The sequence below is a fragment of the Sinohyriopsis cumingii genome, chromosome 2 (assembly GCF_028554795.1).
Source record: "Sinohyriopsis cumingii isolate HCF-2022 chromosome 2, ASM2855479v2, whole genome shotgun sequence".
Lineage (NCBI taxonomy): Eukaryota > Metazoa > Mollusca > Bivalvia > Unionida > Unionidae > Sinohyriopsis > Sinohyriopsis cumingii.
The window spans coordinates 103,388,618-103,406,169 of NC_142962.1; the positions used below are offsets into that span (position 1 = coordinate 103,388,618).

Below are 17,552 nucleotides of genomic sequence, written 5' to 3' on the forward strand. Positions count from 1 at the left end.
CAAACACAACAGTTAAAAGAATTTTTGATAAAACATCAATGTATCTTTTCTGTATTATCAGGTTATTTTGGTCATTCAATCTTGATAAAACATGAAATTTCTACAAGAGATGCCAAACCTGTTAACAATTATCCCTGCAGAATACCACTTGCTAAAAGACAAGTTGCTGAAAATGAAACTAGAAAGATGGCAGAAGATGGAGTTATAGAAAAAATGTTCACAAAATCCGTGGAATGCTCTGACTAAACCTGATGGTTCTGTAAGGTTCTGTTGTGATTTTCGAGGGTTGAATAACATCACTGTCAAAAATTTTCAACCATTGCCTAGAATAGATGATAGTCTGGATGCTTTAGCTGCATCATGTTGGTGGTCTGTCTGGATATGAAATCAGGCTGTTGGCAAGTAGAAATTGAGGAGAAAGACGGGCATAAAACTGCATTCTCCATACCAGGAGGGGAAACAGGGCAATGGCGCAGATTGACGTTTGGACTCTGCAATGCACCTGTGACTTTGTCTTGTCTTGTGCAGATGGCATTTTCAGGTCTCTTTTAGAAAATAGTCATTTTGTACCTTGATATCATCTGCTATTCAAAAACATTCAAAGAACACTTGAATAATTTGGAGATATTGAAAAATGCTAACTTGAAACTGAATCCAAAGAAAGGTTACATTGAAAAATACAAACATGAAATTGAATCCCAAGAAATGGAACCCATTTCAGAAAGAGGTTACACTTTTAGGTCATACTATAAGTGAAGCTTGTGTGGGCACCAGTACAGATAAAATTACAGCAATAAGAGATTGACCAACCCCTAAAAACATAAAAGAAGCTACAAGCTTCATTTCTTTGGCAAGTTACTAGTGATCATATGTTTATCAGTTTTATACTTTGGCCAAACCTATACATGAATTGTCCAAAAAGGGTAGAAAATTTGTATGTACTGAGAAATGTGAGCAGTCCTTCAAGGATATAAAACATGCACTGATAAATGCACCAACTTGGCATTCCCAGCTGAAACTGATATATTTATTTTAGATTGTGAGGCCTCAAATGTTGGTCAAGGAGCAGTGCTCTCCAAAATCCAAAATGGGAAAGAAAAGTAATCAGCTATTTCAGTAAATGTTTATTGGAAACTGAAAGAAAATATTGTGTCACAGGACGAGAACTTCTTGCAGTGGTAAATGCAGCCAAACAATTTCATCACTATATTTATGGAAAGAAGTTCACAGTGAGGAGTCTGAAACAGCATATAAATTTCAAAGTGGTAGAAGGTCGGTTAGCTAGGTAGTTGACTTTTCTGGCTACCTAAGATTTTGAGTTTATATACAGAGCTGGTAGACTGCACTCTAATGCAGATGCTTTGTCAAGATGTCCTTGTGTCAAAATGAACTGTGCCTTTTGTGGAAAAGTTGAAAATTATGCTGAAAGTGAATCAAATAGAGAACTGGTAGCTTGTATTTCTAAGCTCCCAAATCAGATTGGTTCTTTGTCTCTTCCATCCCATGAAAACTCAAATAAAATGAGATGAACAAAGAGGAATATAAAAGGGATACTTTCATATCACTCATCACAGTATTTTTACTATGCTTTATCCCATTAGAACCGATATCTGTTATTTTGCTTCATGCTGAGTTTGTGTTCTGTGGTAATTGGATACTCTTCTTTTAATGACAATACTCAGTGAGAAATATATTAAAGATGCTACATGGTGAAGCAGAAAAATGAAGAGTATTGAGTGAAAGCTTTAATCACTTGAATAATATTAGTGATAAACTCTTATATTACAAAAGATGTTAGGAAGAAACTCCCATCTCCTGACTAGCATAAGTATGGAGAGAACTATCACTTTTCAGTCAAAAGATTATATGGACAGCTTGGATATGTCCAGATTACGCCATTTACAAAATGATGACACAGCTCTGAAACTTGTAATGGGGATATTCACAAGTGAAAAGAATTGAATGGGCAGATATTTCACATTGCTGCCCTGAAATAAAATATTACTGGAAACAGGTTGATTCTTTTGCAGTAGAAAATTATATCTTGTATAGGAATTGGGAAAGTGATGATGGAAAGACAGTCACCATGCAGTCTTGTCCCGGAATGCTTAAAAAGCTGTATACTTACACAGTTACATAGCCGTGTCACAGCTGCACACTTAGGAGTAGCAAAGACTTGACAAAAAGTTCAACTTTGATTCTTTTAGCATGGGCTGAATAAATATGTTGAAAATTAGTGCAAGAAAAGTAATATGTATGCCAGTAGAAAATCGTCCCTAAGGAAACCAAAAGCACTCATGAAAACCTACATGTAGGTGCTCCTATTGGTTTTATAGGTCCACTCCCCAGGATCAAACAGGAAAAAACATAATGGTCATAAGTGACTATTTTACCAAATGGACAGAGACATACCCTTTAGACAGAATTAATGCTAAAACTACTACAAAAGAATTTATCGAGAATTTCATCATAAGATTTGAAATACCTCTTCTTTTTCACAAAGATCAGGGAAAAACTTTGAGTCAGAACATTATGAAGAGATCTGTATAGTATTCGGGATTGAAAAAGCATGAACTTCTACTGCTAGACCCAAAGTGATAGCATGATAGAGAGAGCTAACAGAACATTTATAACATGCTTTCAGCATTTGTGTCCTCACATCAGGATAATTGGGATGAGTTCTTTTGGTGATGATGGCGTACAGCTTAGCAGTACATGAATGAACTGGAGTAACTCCTGGTATGATGGCATTTGGTAGAGAAATAACTCTTCCCATTGACATGGTACTTGGAAAACCTGAATTAAATGGGAATGATGATGAACAAAGATACAAAAAAGTGTGCAAATAATCTCGAATATAAAATCGAAGAAGCACATGAGTTTGCAAGAAAAAGACTGAAATTGTCTAGCAAAATGTATAAAAAGAAATTATGACACAAAATAATTGTAGTAAATGCATAGAAGGTGATACTGTTTGATATTACAATCCAATGAGAAAACTTGGGTTAAGCCCAAACTTACAAAGACCATGAAAAGGTCCATATCAAATCCTAAAGAAAGTTGATAAAAACCAAGTGGTTCACCATGACAAATTAAGGCTGTATGAAGGTGCAAACTTCAATGGTTTACCAAACTACTGTAAAAAAAAAACAACAACAAAAAAACCCCACCCTCCAAAAGACCATAAAAGTTGCTTTGTCACTAAAATATTCTTTGCAAATATGTTTTTGATGTTTTATATACAGATAATATCCTACCATTGTGGCATACGTGAAGGCTTTGCGTTTCATCTTAAGTCATGTTGTATAGTACATCATAGAGAACAACCCTCTGGGGTAGCATACAAATGCAGTAAATATATGAAGATATTCATATGAAATGACAACCCTCATAATTGCAGAGCACAAAATGAGGACTTTCATCTTTTTTCACACTCAACTGGTTCAAACATATAGAAAGCAGAACTGGAGAAATTCATGAAAAATGTAACAGGAAAATTGATTAAAGAAATTCACCTGTCACAGTATGAGAAAGTTCTACCTTATAGCCAATCTGGAAGTAAAAGAATATTACTAATGCCCTTGTTTTCAGGGAAGTTGAGAAGTATCCGCATTTCACCTTCAAGTAAATCCATATATTCTATGTCCTCGTCAACCTCTTCTAGTGGCACATGCACAATTGTGCACATGCCACTATAATTAAACTCAACAACAAAACCTCTTCTATTTCATCATATGACAATTGGACCTCCTTATCAGAAAATGAATGATGTTTAAGTGAAATTGGTGAAAAAGTAGAACAACAAAAGGAAGCAGCAGCAACAACAAGAGGCTCAAGTATTATCCTCCTCCACAAAAATCCCTTTTGAAGAATTGGAAGAATCTGATATATACCTGGAGGAACCATTAAAGAATGTAACCAATACAATCCAAAACAAAATAGGAAAAGAGAAAGAAGATGAGAAAGAAAAATCATTGGGGAAGGTGGAAAATGTGACCTTGGAGAAGGAAAATGGAAACTTAATATAACAGAAATTAAAAGCAAGTAAAGAGAAAGAGGAAGGAACAAAGAAACCACTTGGAAAGAAAGAGATTGGAAAATTGGTAAAGGACAAAACAAGCAGAAATGGACAAAATTTAATGTCAAATAAAGAAAAAGGAAAGGATAAATCACTTACGAATGGTAGAAATGAGGAAGATGAGAAAGAGAGTGGCAAATTAATAGAACAAAGGTTAACATTAAGCGAGGAGAAAGTGAAAGGATTAGAGAAATTGCCAGCAAAGGTAAAAATAAAAAATTGGATAAGGACAAGGCAGCAATGACTTGGCAAGAATGAACACAAAATAGAGAGAAAGGAAAAGAGAAGTACTAAAAAAGGTAAAATATGAGAAACGGGAGAAGGAAAAAACAGCAAAAGGAAACTCAAGAATTAAAATTGAATAAGAGAAAGGAAAAAGAAAGTCACTAGACAAGTAGAAAATGATAATTGAAGAAAGAAGAAGCAGAAGACAAGGAGCAAGAAATTACAGGCATAGAGAAAGAAAACCTGAAAAATAATGAAAATGAATAAAAATCCATAACATCAAAAGAGAGAAATGAGAACACAGAAAATAATAACCAATGCAATATGATAACCCTATGTGGGGGAAACAAATTTTCTCACCACAGGAACCACTCTGAACAATATAGAAAAAACTTAATTAACAAATATAGAGAGCAGAAAGGATGGAAAAAAGAATCCCATATCTTTTTACCAAGACCTGACTCATTTTAAGATAATACTAAATTGTATAAGAAATGCACCAGAGTTTCAAAATGGTCTTCTTCAGAAAGAAACAAAACATCTACATGTACTAGAAATACCATTAGAAGTCAAAGTTTATGACGTGAAGTGACTGACTCATCTAGTTGAGAAGAGATTAGAGAACACAAGAGAATAGACCCCATATGTACACACAAACAAGTTTGTGTGCATGTATTTTTTTCAGTGCCAATTGTGTAAAATGGGAACTTTGAATAAGTTGAGAGTTGGATTAATACAAATTTCTAAATAAGGGGCCCCGAGTGGCAGAGTGGTCTAAAGCGCTGACTGTTCCAGATCACTGCCATCTCACCTCTGTCTGCGTGGGTTTGAGTCCAAGGCTCAGCTAGCGTGGGTACGTGGGAAAGCCTGCCAGTAGCTTATCGTGGGTCAGTGGTTCTTCCTGAGTTTTCCAGGGTTCTTCCTCCACCAGTTATACTGGCCGCCATGTATAGCCTATCTTGTGCTGAAAAATGGCGTTAAACCCTAGAACAACAAATTTATAAATAATGTTAGTAATATTTGAACATCAAAACTCAAGAGAGTGCTGAATGAAATCTGTGTCCTCCATTTGGAGAGTGGAGTATCTGAACCAGTTAATATAAATAGATTAAAACTAGATCTTAAATAGCAACCATGTAATGTGATGTGATGTGACGTAATTGTCATTTGCCTCAATGCCTGTAGTTTTTTTATAGTGTGTTTTCCTCAGCTTTGACACCAGCTTTAAATGGCTTCTGTTTACTGTATGCCATCCAGACATGGTTCCATGTGAACAGTGCATGGGCAATCCAAACATGTTTGTATGCAAATAGGATGGAGGCATACAATAGTGCTTCCATAAGAGTGGATAGAAGGCATCTAAAAGGACTTATATGAGATAAGGGGTTAAGTATGGGAAAATAATATCACTACTGTTTCTATCCATATTAGTGTACATAAATAAATAACATTTTGCAGCTTGTTCCAGTGATCATCTTGCAAAGTATTGGAATAAAAAACTTATTTCTATTTTGATATTATCTTGATACCATATTTGCTTGATCAAAAACTTAAATAATTGTTTCAAATTTTTATCATGTAAATGAGTGTAATTGTTTTTCTGCATAACTGCTTAAATTCATCAAGCTGATCTTGTTCACAGAAATGCTGATAAAATGTTACTAGCCTCGGAAAATTTAGATTTGAATCAAATCATATCACGGGACTCTAATCTTCCTAATTTTGAATGATCATAAAAATAAAATTTACATGCACATTATGATTCTCTTTTTATATGGGACTGATGCATAGTGCAACTTTAAATTCTTTTTTATTGTCTACAGTTGACTTACATGGGCTTTGTTTTATTCAGAGTTGTATTTGGTCCAGAATTGGTCATGTTGGGACCAGATGAACAGTTCACACAACTCAGTCTGTCTGGAGGAAAGCCTAAAAAACCAAACCAAATCAAATCTCTGTGCTTACTCCTGGGTCCTGACTTCTGCACTGATATTGTTGTTGTAGAAACTGCTGACCATGCCCGGCTCTCCCTACAGCTTTCTTATAATTGGTAAGTTAACTACATTTTCAGTTAAGACTCTGTTATTGAGTAAGGGAAGTATATTTTTGTGATGAAAATGCGATATTTAATAGCAGTGGTACATCACATACTATTAGTGCTTTGCAGTATCATTTTTTTATTCAAGTCCATAATCCTAAACAAATGTTCTCCCTGGATGATCAAGATGTTTATTCATTGAATCATTGAAAGTATCTATTGCCTTATTTTCATTGAATCTTATCCATTTCTGTTCTGCAGTGACCTTTTCCCCCCATATGTTTGTTTATAGTTATTGGTGTCTCTTTCTGTCATTTTGTTAAATTTTGCACACATGCAATTCTTCCACAGTTTTATCTCCAGTGTTAATTTCAGTTTTAAAGAAAGTATTATTTGCAAGTATGTTCCAGTCATTTGTTTGTTTTGGTATTTTTATTCTGCCTTTTAGCATGCCACAAGAAATTGACAAATGCAGCCATAAAAAGTTTTCTTTGAACACCCACCCCATCAGTGGCTTGTACTTAGGATGCTTGCATGGACAGATATTCTCTCAGTACATATGTGGTCTGATTAAGCATGGGTCCTTACAGAGAAATGTCACTTTTGTAGAAGGTGGAAGAAGGAAGTAACCTTATTTTCTCATGTGCACTTGACCAATTCCAGGGAGGAATAAAAGTCACTCCACAGTGTAATGTAGTTACCAGCATGCCAATTCTGAGAGGGGTCAGTGGCATATCCAGGTGTAAGGAATTCATCAACACACTGATCCTTAGTGAGAGAAAGGATTAGATAGTCCTGTCTTGCTCTGTCAGTGGAGATTGGACTAGAAAATTATATTTTCTAGTTGACTTGAATGAATTCAAGAAGCCCTAATTGCATTAGCACATTCTCTGCATCTTTTGTCACCATCTCTGTCCTTGACTAGACAGGTGTCAGGAGATGAAGAAGTGTGGACATTTGATAATGCAGTTTACCATCTTCCCCATGACCTATGTTCAAAACATTTCAGGTCTTCAAACTTTAAGATAAATCTTCAGCTGCTTCTGACTCAATTAAGGTAAGCAGTATAGCACATAATTTGGTACAAGGCCAGGAGACATCCAGGCAACAGATGAGGTTTGTTACTTAGTTAGTTTCTATTCAACCCCATGTTTGAGCAGCTAGCTAAAAGTTGTGTTCACCTGCTTGGGCTCTCAAGTCTGCTGACCTGGATTTGAGAGCATTTCCAGGTTGAGATCTCAACAGGGGATCCATACCAACCTCCTAGCCAAATCATTCAAATCTGTGGAACTTAAGGTTCTTGCCTTAACTACCCCACAGCAAGGAACTATTGAGGGCAACACTGTTATGCAATAAATAATTATTTGGCATATATCTAGGGATCAACAATACAATTACTAGCCATGGTTCTAGGTCTGACTAAACTTACTCCCAAGTCTTGAGAGTGTGGAACTTAAGGTTCTTGCATTAACTACCCCACAGCAAGGATCTATTGAGAACAACACTGTTATGCAATAAATAATTATTTGGCATATATCTTGGGATCAACAATACAATTACTAGCCAAGGTTCTAGGTCTGACTAAACTAACTCCCAAGTCTTGAGAGTGTGGGCCCCTTTCCTAAATTCTTTAAGCACACATCAGTCACTGTCATGGCATACTTCAGATGTCAAGGGGAAACTTACACCACGTTCTCTTTTCATCTCAGCGATAAAGATCGCCATGTTTCCACCATTAAGGAGTATTTAGTGACTTTCTCCAATGCCCTTAAGATCTCTCAGTCCCACCATATGGTTGTACCCTTGTCCTTCACAACTGATCAGGTATTTAAAGCTTCAGAGATGAGTCTCTTATTAATGCAGACTGAGGTGGAACCTTTCATGTGTTCTTTGGTCATTATCTAAACTTCTTTATGAAATTCTGAGTGATGCTCATCTTGACAATCTTACCTTATAGATAATCCTCCTCCTTTCTTTAGCATCAGGTAGGAGAATGAGTGAAAATCATGTGTTATTGGTGGAAGAGAGTTTCCTACATTTCAGTGGCAATTTATTCAGTTTCTCTTCTTTGTCAGGCAATCATTCTTACCAAGAGTAAGCTTCTTTCAGTAGGTTTTGAATTAATTGAAATATCTTGCTGAGGTCACATCTGTGCTAGGAATGATCAAGATTCTTCTTTGTCTGGTTTGAGGCTTATATTTCTATTGGTTAGATCAGAAGAGATTATCATTCTCATACTAAGATATTTCTTTTTTTTAGAATCAAAAACCGTAAGATTAGAGCTATTGCTGCATCTCTGGTCTTTCCTATTCTTTCCTGTCTGGATGGTATCATGAAAGTCACTTTGTGGTGGTTTCAGTTCACTTTTTCTGTTCTACCATTGTTTGATTTTGCACCAGAGTAAGGATATCAATGCATAGGCTGGTTTGTGTCAACAAGTCATCCTCCAGTCTGCACTAAAGCATCCTACTGGACATAGATGGTACATTTTTTCTAACTAATCACGGGGCCATCAGTTTTCACCTGAGCTTGAAATGCAAGCAGAGTGATAATATCAAGTAATGTATTACTGCAATTAAAATGTGTTTGGAGATCAAAATAAATTTAAGTATATAATACTTCCCTGCTATAGATTACATCCTCCCTTCTCCATTTCCACTTGAATGTCCTTTTCATCTTGGTCCAAGTCAAAAAGGGATGATATTCTGAATGATGGAAGTGACTAAGGCATCAGACTGGGACTTTGTTTATTTTTGGTTGTAGACCTCCAGTTACTAATTGGAGGAGGAATATTCACATTGGACTGGGGACTAGCACCAAGAAATGAGATCGAAAAGTAATAACAGCATGTTGTATTGTATCATTAAAATAAATTATAACTCCCAAAACTACATTTTTTTCTTATTGTACTAATTATCTTACTTTGTGTTTATGATGGTCCTCATTCCAGTATTTTTAGAATAATGTTATAAAAACTATCTTTTATATCAACACCCACATTTGTCTTTCTGTGTGTCAAGGCTGCCAAACAAAGAGGTCACAGTTTGAAACTTGCAGCAGCTTCCCAATTTTTCTAATATTTTTTTAAAATTTTTATGTTCAATCTTTCTTTTTATCTTGCTTATCCCAACCTTTTCATTATTTTATTTTTTTAATACTTTTTTAACATTTTATTTATCTTGTAATTTTACTATATCATTCCCATCATATAGGCAGTAGCTAGTTATTAAATAGTCATCATTGTCATTTTAGGAAGTCATCATGCTTTGCTTTCAAGATCAAGGTGGTAAATATATAAAACTGATAAACTGTAAATTGCAAAGATACGAATCGTTATTAGTAAAAGGAATGATATATTACTGTTTTCTTACATATTTCGTAATGAGATATTGAAATATATCAGTGGGACAAAAATATTGTTGACACAGTAGTGATGTCACTTTTGGTTCTTACATTTTCCATTTAATAAATATATCTGGCCAATGTATGTTATGCAGAACTGCATTTCCATATTTAGGCCTGTTACTTTCTTTATCTCTTTTCAACACTCGTCCTCTCTTCCAGTCGGCATGAAAGGATTTTAAAATGTGTCATGACTTTTGACCCTCTATATGCATTCACATAAACTATGAAAAGGTAAAAATTAACCACCAACAGTTGAAAGTTGACTTCTGTATTAACTTTCTTATAATTAGTTTTACAAATGAATCATGTAAATTGTCAGTGATTAAATTTACATGACCTGTTGCTATTCATATTACATCACCCATAAATCATCATATACCAGTTACAAAACTTGCACTCAACAACAAATAGTATACATTTTTAAGAAAAACTCTTGATAATATATAGTAATAAACTTGTTTAAGTAGTGATTTTAACCATCATCACAGTCATATTATGGCTGAAAATGATGGAGAGATCAGACATTGATTAGTTTTGATTGCAAACAGAAATTAAGTGATAGTCGAAATTTGGGTGCAGCATCTGCTACTGAAATAGACTGCAAGCCTGCCAACACACAAAATTCACACATGAATGCAGAAATAATTAAAAAATAGCATCCAAAATCCTTACAAGTAAACTTGCAATCATTAAAATCTATTGTTTAATGATATTATACCCTGAAGCATGTTGGAGCATTTTGTCATGTTGCTATAGAACCCCCACCCAAGCAATGTTCCCTGTATCAATCTATGCAAGAAATGTGTGAACAAAAATAAAAATCTCATTTTTGCATAAAAACATTTATGAATCTTACAAAATATGCGACTTTAAGCATTTTAATCTACAACAATTTAAATTTTAAAAAAATGCTGTCAAAAAATTATTGTGAAATTATAGAACTTCATTCTGTTGATGTAATTGCCATTCTTCTCATTAACACAGAATGGAGAAACAAACCCATGGAAATCAAAGGTTTTTACCTTTTAAAAATATATAGTAAAACTAAAATCTACTTTTCTTAAAGGAAATATTTCACTTGTGAAGTGGAAACATATGTACTGTCACTCATGGCTTCCTCACATATGACAATATATGTATGTTTACACTTCACTTGTGAAATATTCCTTGTATCTACTCAAATACATGGATATCCTTGATTTAACAAGAAAAACAACATATAGTTTTAATGATAAATTTATTGCTTTATGGTTTTACACTTGGTCACATTTCTGTAAAGGACAGTTGTAAATGACATGCATGATAAATGATTTCAGGCATTTTGAGGTCGACAAAACAAGCAAGGAAGATGCTGACAAGATTTTCAATGTACCAGACTTTGTTGGCGATTTTTGTAAGGCAGTTGCTTCTTGTGTGAGAGGTGCTGTGGCGCAAGTACAGTTTGATGACTTCCACAAGGTTTGCATATCAAGTGAATGTTATATTTATTATGATATCTATTATGTTTTTATCAAATGTCAAAGTTGTGCGTTAGCCCTGTGTGGGCTTGGGGATGTAGAATAGGCCCAGTATGCCCTTCTGCATGTCATAAGAGGCAACTAATGGCAACAACCATTATGTCCATGGTGATCTTTCAGCTGAGAAGGTCTAAAAGTATGTGATTGATTCCAGATTTGGACTTTGATCATTTTGGTGGCACTTAAATTTACTCTGTACTGTAGATCCATGATTGTGTTGATATACCATTAAATCCTGCACACACACACACACACACACACACACATGCACACACACACTTTTGTGCTAACATAATATGAATCTTTTATTATGTAGTCCATTTAGGGTCAGGACATCAACTCCCCTTATATTGCCAAGTAAGTGTGGAGCTATGAACAGTTTGTAAATTATGAATTGGAATCAAGTCTCACAGGTCTTGAGTGATCAAGGCAGCAATACTAGTTGTATTAATCTCCTTTTTATCCAGAGAAAGTAATTTTATGTATATGGTTTAGGAAAGAAGATAAATCATGCCAATCTTAATTTACACTGTATCATTTATGTATTAATATTCATTAATAATAATAATAGTAATGACACTTTTTAAAGAAGCTCATGTGGTCATTTGACCAATCTTCCATGAGGCGTTCTCCAATTACATTTTTGTGTGTGTGTGTGTGTGTGTGTGTATGTGTATATATATATATATATATATATATATATATATATATATATATATATATACACGCACACAGTGCAACCATACTATAATGCAAATTCGGATATAACACTGGTGTGACATGGCTCCCGAAATTTTGTATATTCATTTGCACATGAAAAAATATTTTGTGTTCAAAGTACATGAAATAATGTATAAAAATTTATTATTATTATGGGGAAGAGATCACATATGAATTCGAGTTTAATATGATCGTGGCGTGGTTCCTGAAATTTTAAATACATGTATGTGTATATTTCTTGTACCGGAATTTATTTTTTTTTTTTTTAAGTACAAGAAATAGTGTGTAAAACGTTTATTATCATTTTGGGGGAGAGTTCACGTATGAATTTTAATATAATATGATCGTGGTGTAGCTTCTGAAATTTAACAATATCACCAGGTTCTTGAAGTGTTATGCCAAAATAAACATTATTGAAAATGTTACTTATTACTGGTCCATGAGTAAAGCCAGTAAGTCGTCCTTGTGAATGTCTTCAATTAATTCTGTATAGTCGTTGCTCAAACAGTAGCCAACATGTGTTTCTTCTTTAACTGCATACACAACCAAGCATTAGACAATGCGATGATTGATAAAAGATTATCACAATTTAACAAACATCAAAAAACAAAAGCCGCCAACATGTTTGCTGGGCTTGGGGAGTTATTAGGTGCAATCAGTTGACCAGTAAATAATGTCCGCTTGATTAGCTGGAAATTGAAATGGTATGAAATTGTACATGCGTTTAGCTTTAAAAAAAATTTTTTATAGAAGTGACTCGTGACCATTGCAGGCCTAATGTACTTAGTTCTCAGGTTTTACGTGTGTATGGGGTTTACTTATGAACTCTTAATTTCCTATTTTTTTTATAAAAATACTTTACAGTTATGGAAACGCAAGTTCACAAACACAAAAGTACGAGAAATAGTGTGTAAAACGTTTATTATCATTTTGGGGAAGAGTTCGATTATGAATTCGAATATAATACGATCGTGGCTTGGCTTCTAAAATTTAACAATTTCACCAGGTTCTTGAAGTGTTATGCCAAAATAAACATTATCAGAAATGTTACTAGTTACTGATCCAGGAGTAAAGCCAGTAAGTCATCTTTGTGATTGTCTTCAATTAATTCTGTATACAATCGTTGCTCAAACAATAGCCAACATGTGTTTCTTCTTTAACTGCATACACAAACAAGCAGCAGACAATGTGGTGGTTGATAAAAGATTCTCACAATTTAATAAACATCAAAAAACGAAAGCTGCCAACATGTTTTCTGGGCTTGGGGGTGTTATTACATGCAATCAGTTGACCAGTAAATAATGTCCACTTTATTATCTGCAAATTAAAAGGGTATGAAATTGTACATGTGTTCAGCTTGAAAAAATTTTTTTTAAAGTGACTCATGACCATTGCAGGCCTATTGCACTTAGTTCTCGGGTTTTACATGGATATGGTGTTAGTTTATGAACTCATTATTAATTTCCTATGTTTTATTTAAAAAATTACCGTTATGGAAAAGCAAGTTCACAAACTCGAATCGTTCTCTGTACTTTGCGCAACGATTAGTATAGTAGTTTTCGCATGTTTCTTTCGATATTCACAAAATCTGAAGTAAAAGTTATATGCACGCTGAAAGCATTTGTTTATTGGTAATTATTCTTGTTGTAATCGTTCAAACGAATAGGCGTACAAGCATTAGTTATTGGAAATTTGCAATGGAAACGCATATGAGAAAATTTTAGCAGTATGAAATTTGTACAGACACCGTTTATAGACCCTGGAACGTAATGAACCATATGCATGCTTCGTCTTTCTTAACCTAATTTTGCTGTTAATTTTTCCCATTTGAGTTCAGACACATAATGATGTCAGACAAAATTATTGAATAGTTTAAACATGTATGCAATTTTTGCAATGGAATTACATATTTTATAGATTAATTTGAAACCCCAACGTTACGATATCAGACGGCAAGTAAACGGTGTTGATACTCTGTTCATGCTATATATTAGACGTTGAATTCAGACACAATGTTCTGGGAAAAAAATATTGGATATTGTAAATCTGTGTGCGATTTTTATAAGGAATTACATGCATTATAGATGAAATGAATGCCACGACAGCACGATAGTAAACGGTGTTGATACCCTATTCATCATGTACATTAGAGATGAATACACGTACATGTGCCAATGAGTTGTTCTCTGAAAAAAGTAAAATGCTGTAAAACCCTGCATTAGCGCAACCCGATATTAACGTGATCCAATGTTTTGGACCCCAATTATCGCATTATAGCAGGGTTCCACTATATATATATATATATATATATATATATATATATATACATACATACATATATACACATACATACAATGCACAATTTTTGCAAGATGAGGTGTCTTTAGACAATAAATGCTATTAAAAACTAGATCTACAGCAATAAAATATGTACGAGGCTTTAAGGATGAGTACATTCATGATTCATCCAAAGATTAGTAGCAAACTTGTAAAACGGCTTCAAGGATGAGTACATACACAATTCATGCAAAGAGTAGTAGCAAATTTGTAAAACATTATATGTGAGTACATGATATAACAAATGTTTTAAAGAGTAGTAGAATGAATTAAACATCATATAAGTGATTGTTACTGTAGATGTTGACTAAAGCTGTTTAAAAGCTTGGCTTGAGTCAGCTGAGTTTATGTAAGGTAGTATGGAATTCTATTGTTTGGCTTCAGAAAAACCAGTAGTATATCTTTCTCTACTATCTCTCTGTTCTCTGAATTCGGTTTAGGTAAGTATAACTTGTTGTTTGAGATTGATCTTCATACTTAATGTATATTTTTGAAAAAAAATAAAGTTAAATTTAAGATAATCAGGAGGCAATCCATGTGAGGATTTATAGACTGGTAAACTCTTTTGAAACTTGGTTCTCTGCTGAAATGGAAGCCACTTTTTAAAAGATTTATTGATGATGCATCTAATTCAGCATAAAGAATAACTCAGGTTGTGCTTTTTTGAAATTTCAATATTCTTTCTTTATCTTCTGTACAACTATTACCCCAGATAGAACAATATTTTAGATGTGGCATGATACATGCATTGCAATATATCTTTCTCTGTTCTTGAGGGAGAAAAGATTTTTCTGTTCAAAAGATAAAGCAATGGGTTAACTTTTTTAATGATCTTATGAACTTGCATTTTCCATTGTAAAATATTATCTATCATGATGCTAAGTAGTTGTTCATTTTCAGACTGTTCAATATCCATTCCATTTATCGTTACTTTGAAATAATTTTTATCAGCTTTTACTATTGTTCGACTACCTATGATCATGGCTTTTGATTTGGCTGCATTTATCTTCATACCATTATGCTCACACCAGTTATTTATTTTTACCAAATCTTGATTTAATATAGTACTACTCTCATGGCATGTTGATCCAATGTTATATAATTTTATGTTATCTGCAAAGATGGTGGTGGATAGCTCAGTGTGATATGGTAAATCATTGATGTATAGCAGGAAGAGTAAAGTTCCAAGAACTGGTCCTTGTGGAACACCTGACTTTATCAGTTTCTTATCTGAAAGTTTATTTAAAGTAGAAACTTGTTGTCTGCCTTCAAGATAGGTTTGAAACCAAGTTACGGTTTCATGGTTAACTTGATATATGCTGAGCTTTTCCAGCAGGATTTTGTGATTTACAAGGTCAAAAGACTTCGTAAGGTCAAGAAATACTGTACCTACAAGGTTACTTTGATTTATTGCTGTTAACCAATCATCCATCATTCATGTTAGAGTAGTTTGGCATGAATGTCCTTCACAGAAGCCTGATTGTCATGAATGTAGTAAACTAAACGATTCAAGTTAGTTTTTAAATTCATGACAAGCATGTCTTTCTGCCATATTTCAGGTATATTTTTTGTGCACCCAAAAATAATATTCTTTTCCGAGTATGAGAAATTATATGTAAAATATTTTTCTTTTTTTTGGTGTACTGACTGTGTATGAAAATAAAGTATTTGGACCTAAACAAGATTTATGTGACACATGATGCTTGGCAACTTAACAGCACCGGCGTAAACAAAAATAAACATAACATTGCTTTGTCTAATGTTGCTTTTCACCAAATTTTTTTTTTTAGGTACTCAGATACATTATAAATTAATGTTTGCATGAGTATGTGAGTTGGTGAGCATTAGTGTGTCTATGGGGGCAATAATGAGCCAATGTGTTAAATTATGTCTATGCTGAGTGTATTTTTAAAAATATTTATTGTAGTGGGCACATATATGAAGATGATCCAGGTCAAATCATCTCATAACATTACTTGCAATTTTAGGTATTTGTTTCAGTGCATCTGTCTATGTATACGTGCAAACGAGAGAGAGAGGGGGTTACACAGTGATTGTTTTCTTTATTGTTCAGTTACCTGATGATTGTGTTATTCCTTATGCAAACACTACAAGGGCACTATTATATTCCATTGGCAATTAAAACCTGAATAAATAAATCGTTCTTGTTTTAATTACAAGATCCATTTTCACTTGGCCGCATGGCTATGCACATTATACATGCTAATTAAATTTGCTTTGACCTTTAGATTGGTCTTTTTCATTAAATTCTGGAATGAAGACCAGATTCACCTCAGCAGATCAAATTAGTGTGGCTGTATGTAGGGAATTGAGGCCATCCACTGAAAAGGTGTCAGACAACCCCATTAGCTCAAAAACAGTATTAACAAACTGATACTTATACTGAAGACAGTTGAAAAAAGAAAGAATGGCTGATGACTTTAATAAGACTTTATGTATGTATTGGTTGTTTGGCATATCTGAATGATAAATTGATGTATTTTCGAAGCCGTTTGAAACATGAAGTTCATTTCTTGATAGAAATAAAAAACATAAGATATGTGGTGCAATACAATAATAAAAGAAAGAAATGATCAGTAACCTTTATGCATGAATTTAAATGATGATTATTGTAGTTTGTTAATCTTCTTTTTCACTATTTGATGCCTTAGTTAAGAACTTACCCAAAGTTAATCACTATTCATAACTTGCTAAGAAAAACAATACCCTGGTCATTGGATGTACTTAAATTGTACTTTAGTATATTTTTAAAGCTGTTTGAAATGGGAACCTGTCTTAAATATTAACTTTAAAAAAACCCAAAATAATAGATAAATAGAAATGCAAAAAATGATTTTGATCTCTTATTTTTTAAAAGAGCAAAATTTTTGACCACTTCAGCAAATGTAAATCTTCACAGTAGAACATATTATGAATGATAAAAAGAGGATTTGACAAAAAATACAAAACAAATATGATACATTTAATAAATTATTATTTTTATACCTTGATGGTGTGCACAAAATTATAGGGTGCAAACAATGATACGAAATATGGTAATATCTTTGAAAGTGTTGATAAAAACTGATATACATCTATGGTTATTCAATTCAGAAATATCTCTCTTCTTATGTATTGGAGTTACTTTTGCTAGTTTTAGCCTGTTTTGAAAAATACAAGTGAAAATATGTAGGTTGAAGATATACATACATGAAGGTGCAATCACTTGTGA

The 17,552-nt window shown here is 33.7% G+C and overlaps 1 protein-coding gene across 1 annotated transcript in view; it reads left to right on the plus strand.

Annotated features, from left to right (window-relative positions):
- LOC149805513 (major vault protein-like) overlaps nt 1-17,552 on the plus strand; it is a 99,594-nt gene that overhangs the window by 56,268 nt on the left and 25,774 nt on the right. The window contains exons 10-11 of the mRNA XM_089950118.1: nt 6,156-6,353; nt 11,063-11,204. Of these exons, the coding sequence (XP_089806244.1) occupies nt 6,156-6,353; nt 11,063-11,204 (340 nt within the window). The remainder of the gene's footprint in view (nt 1-6,155; nt 6,354-11,062; nt 11,205-17,552) is intronic.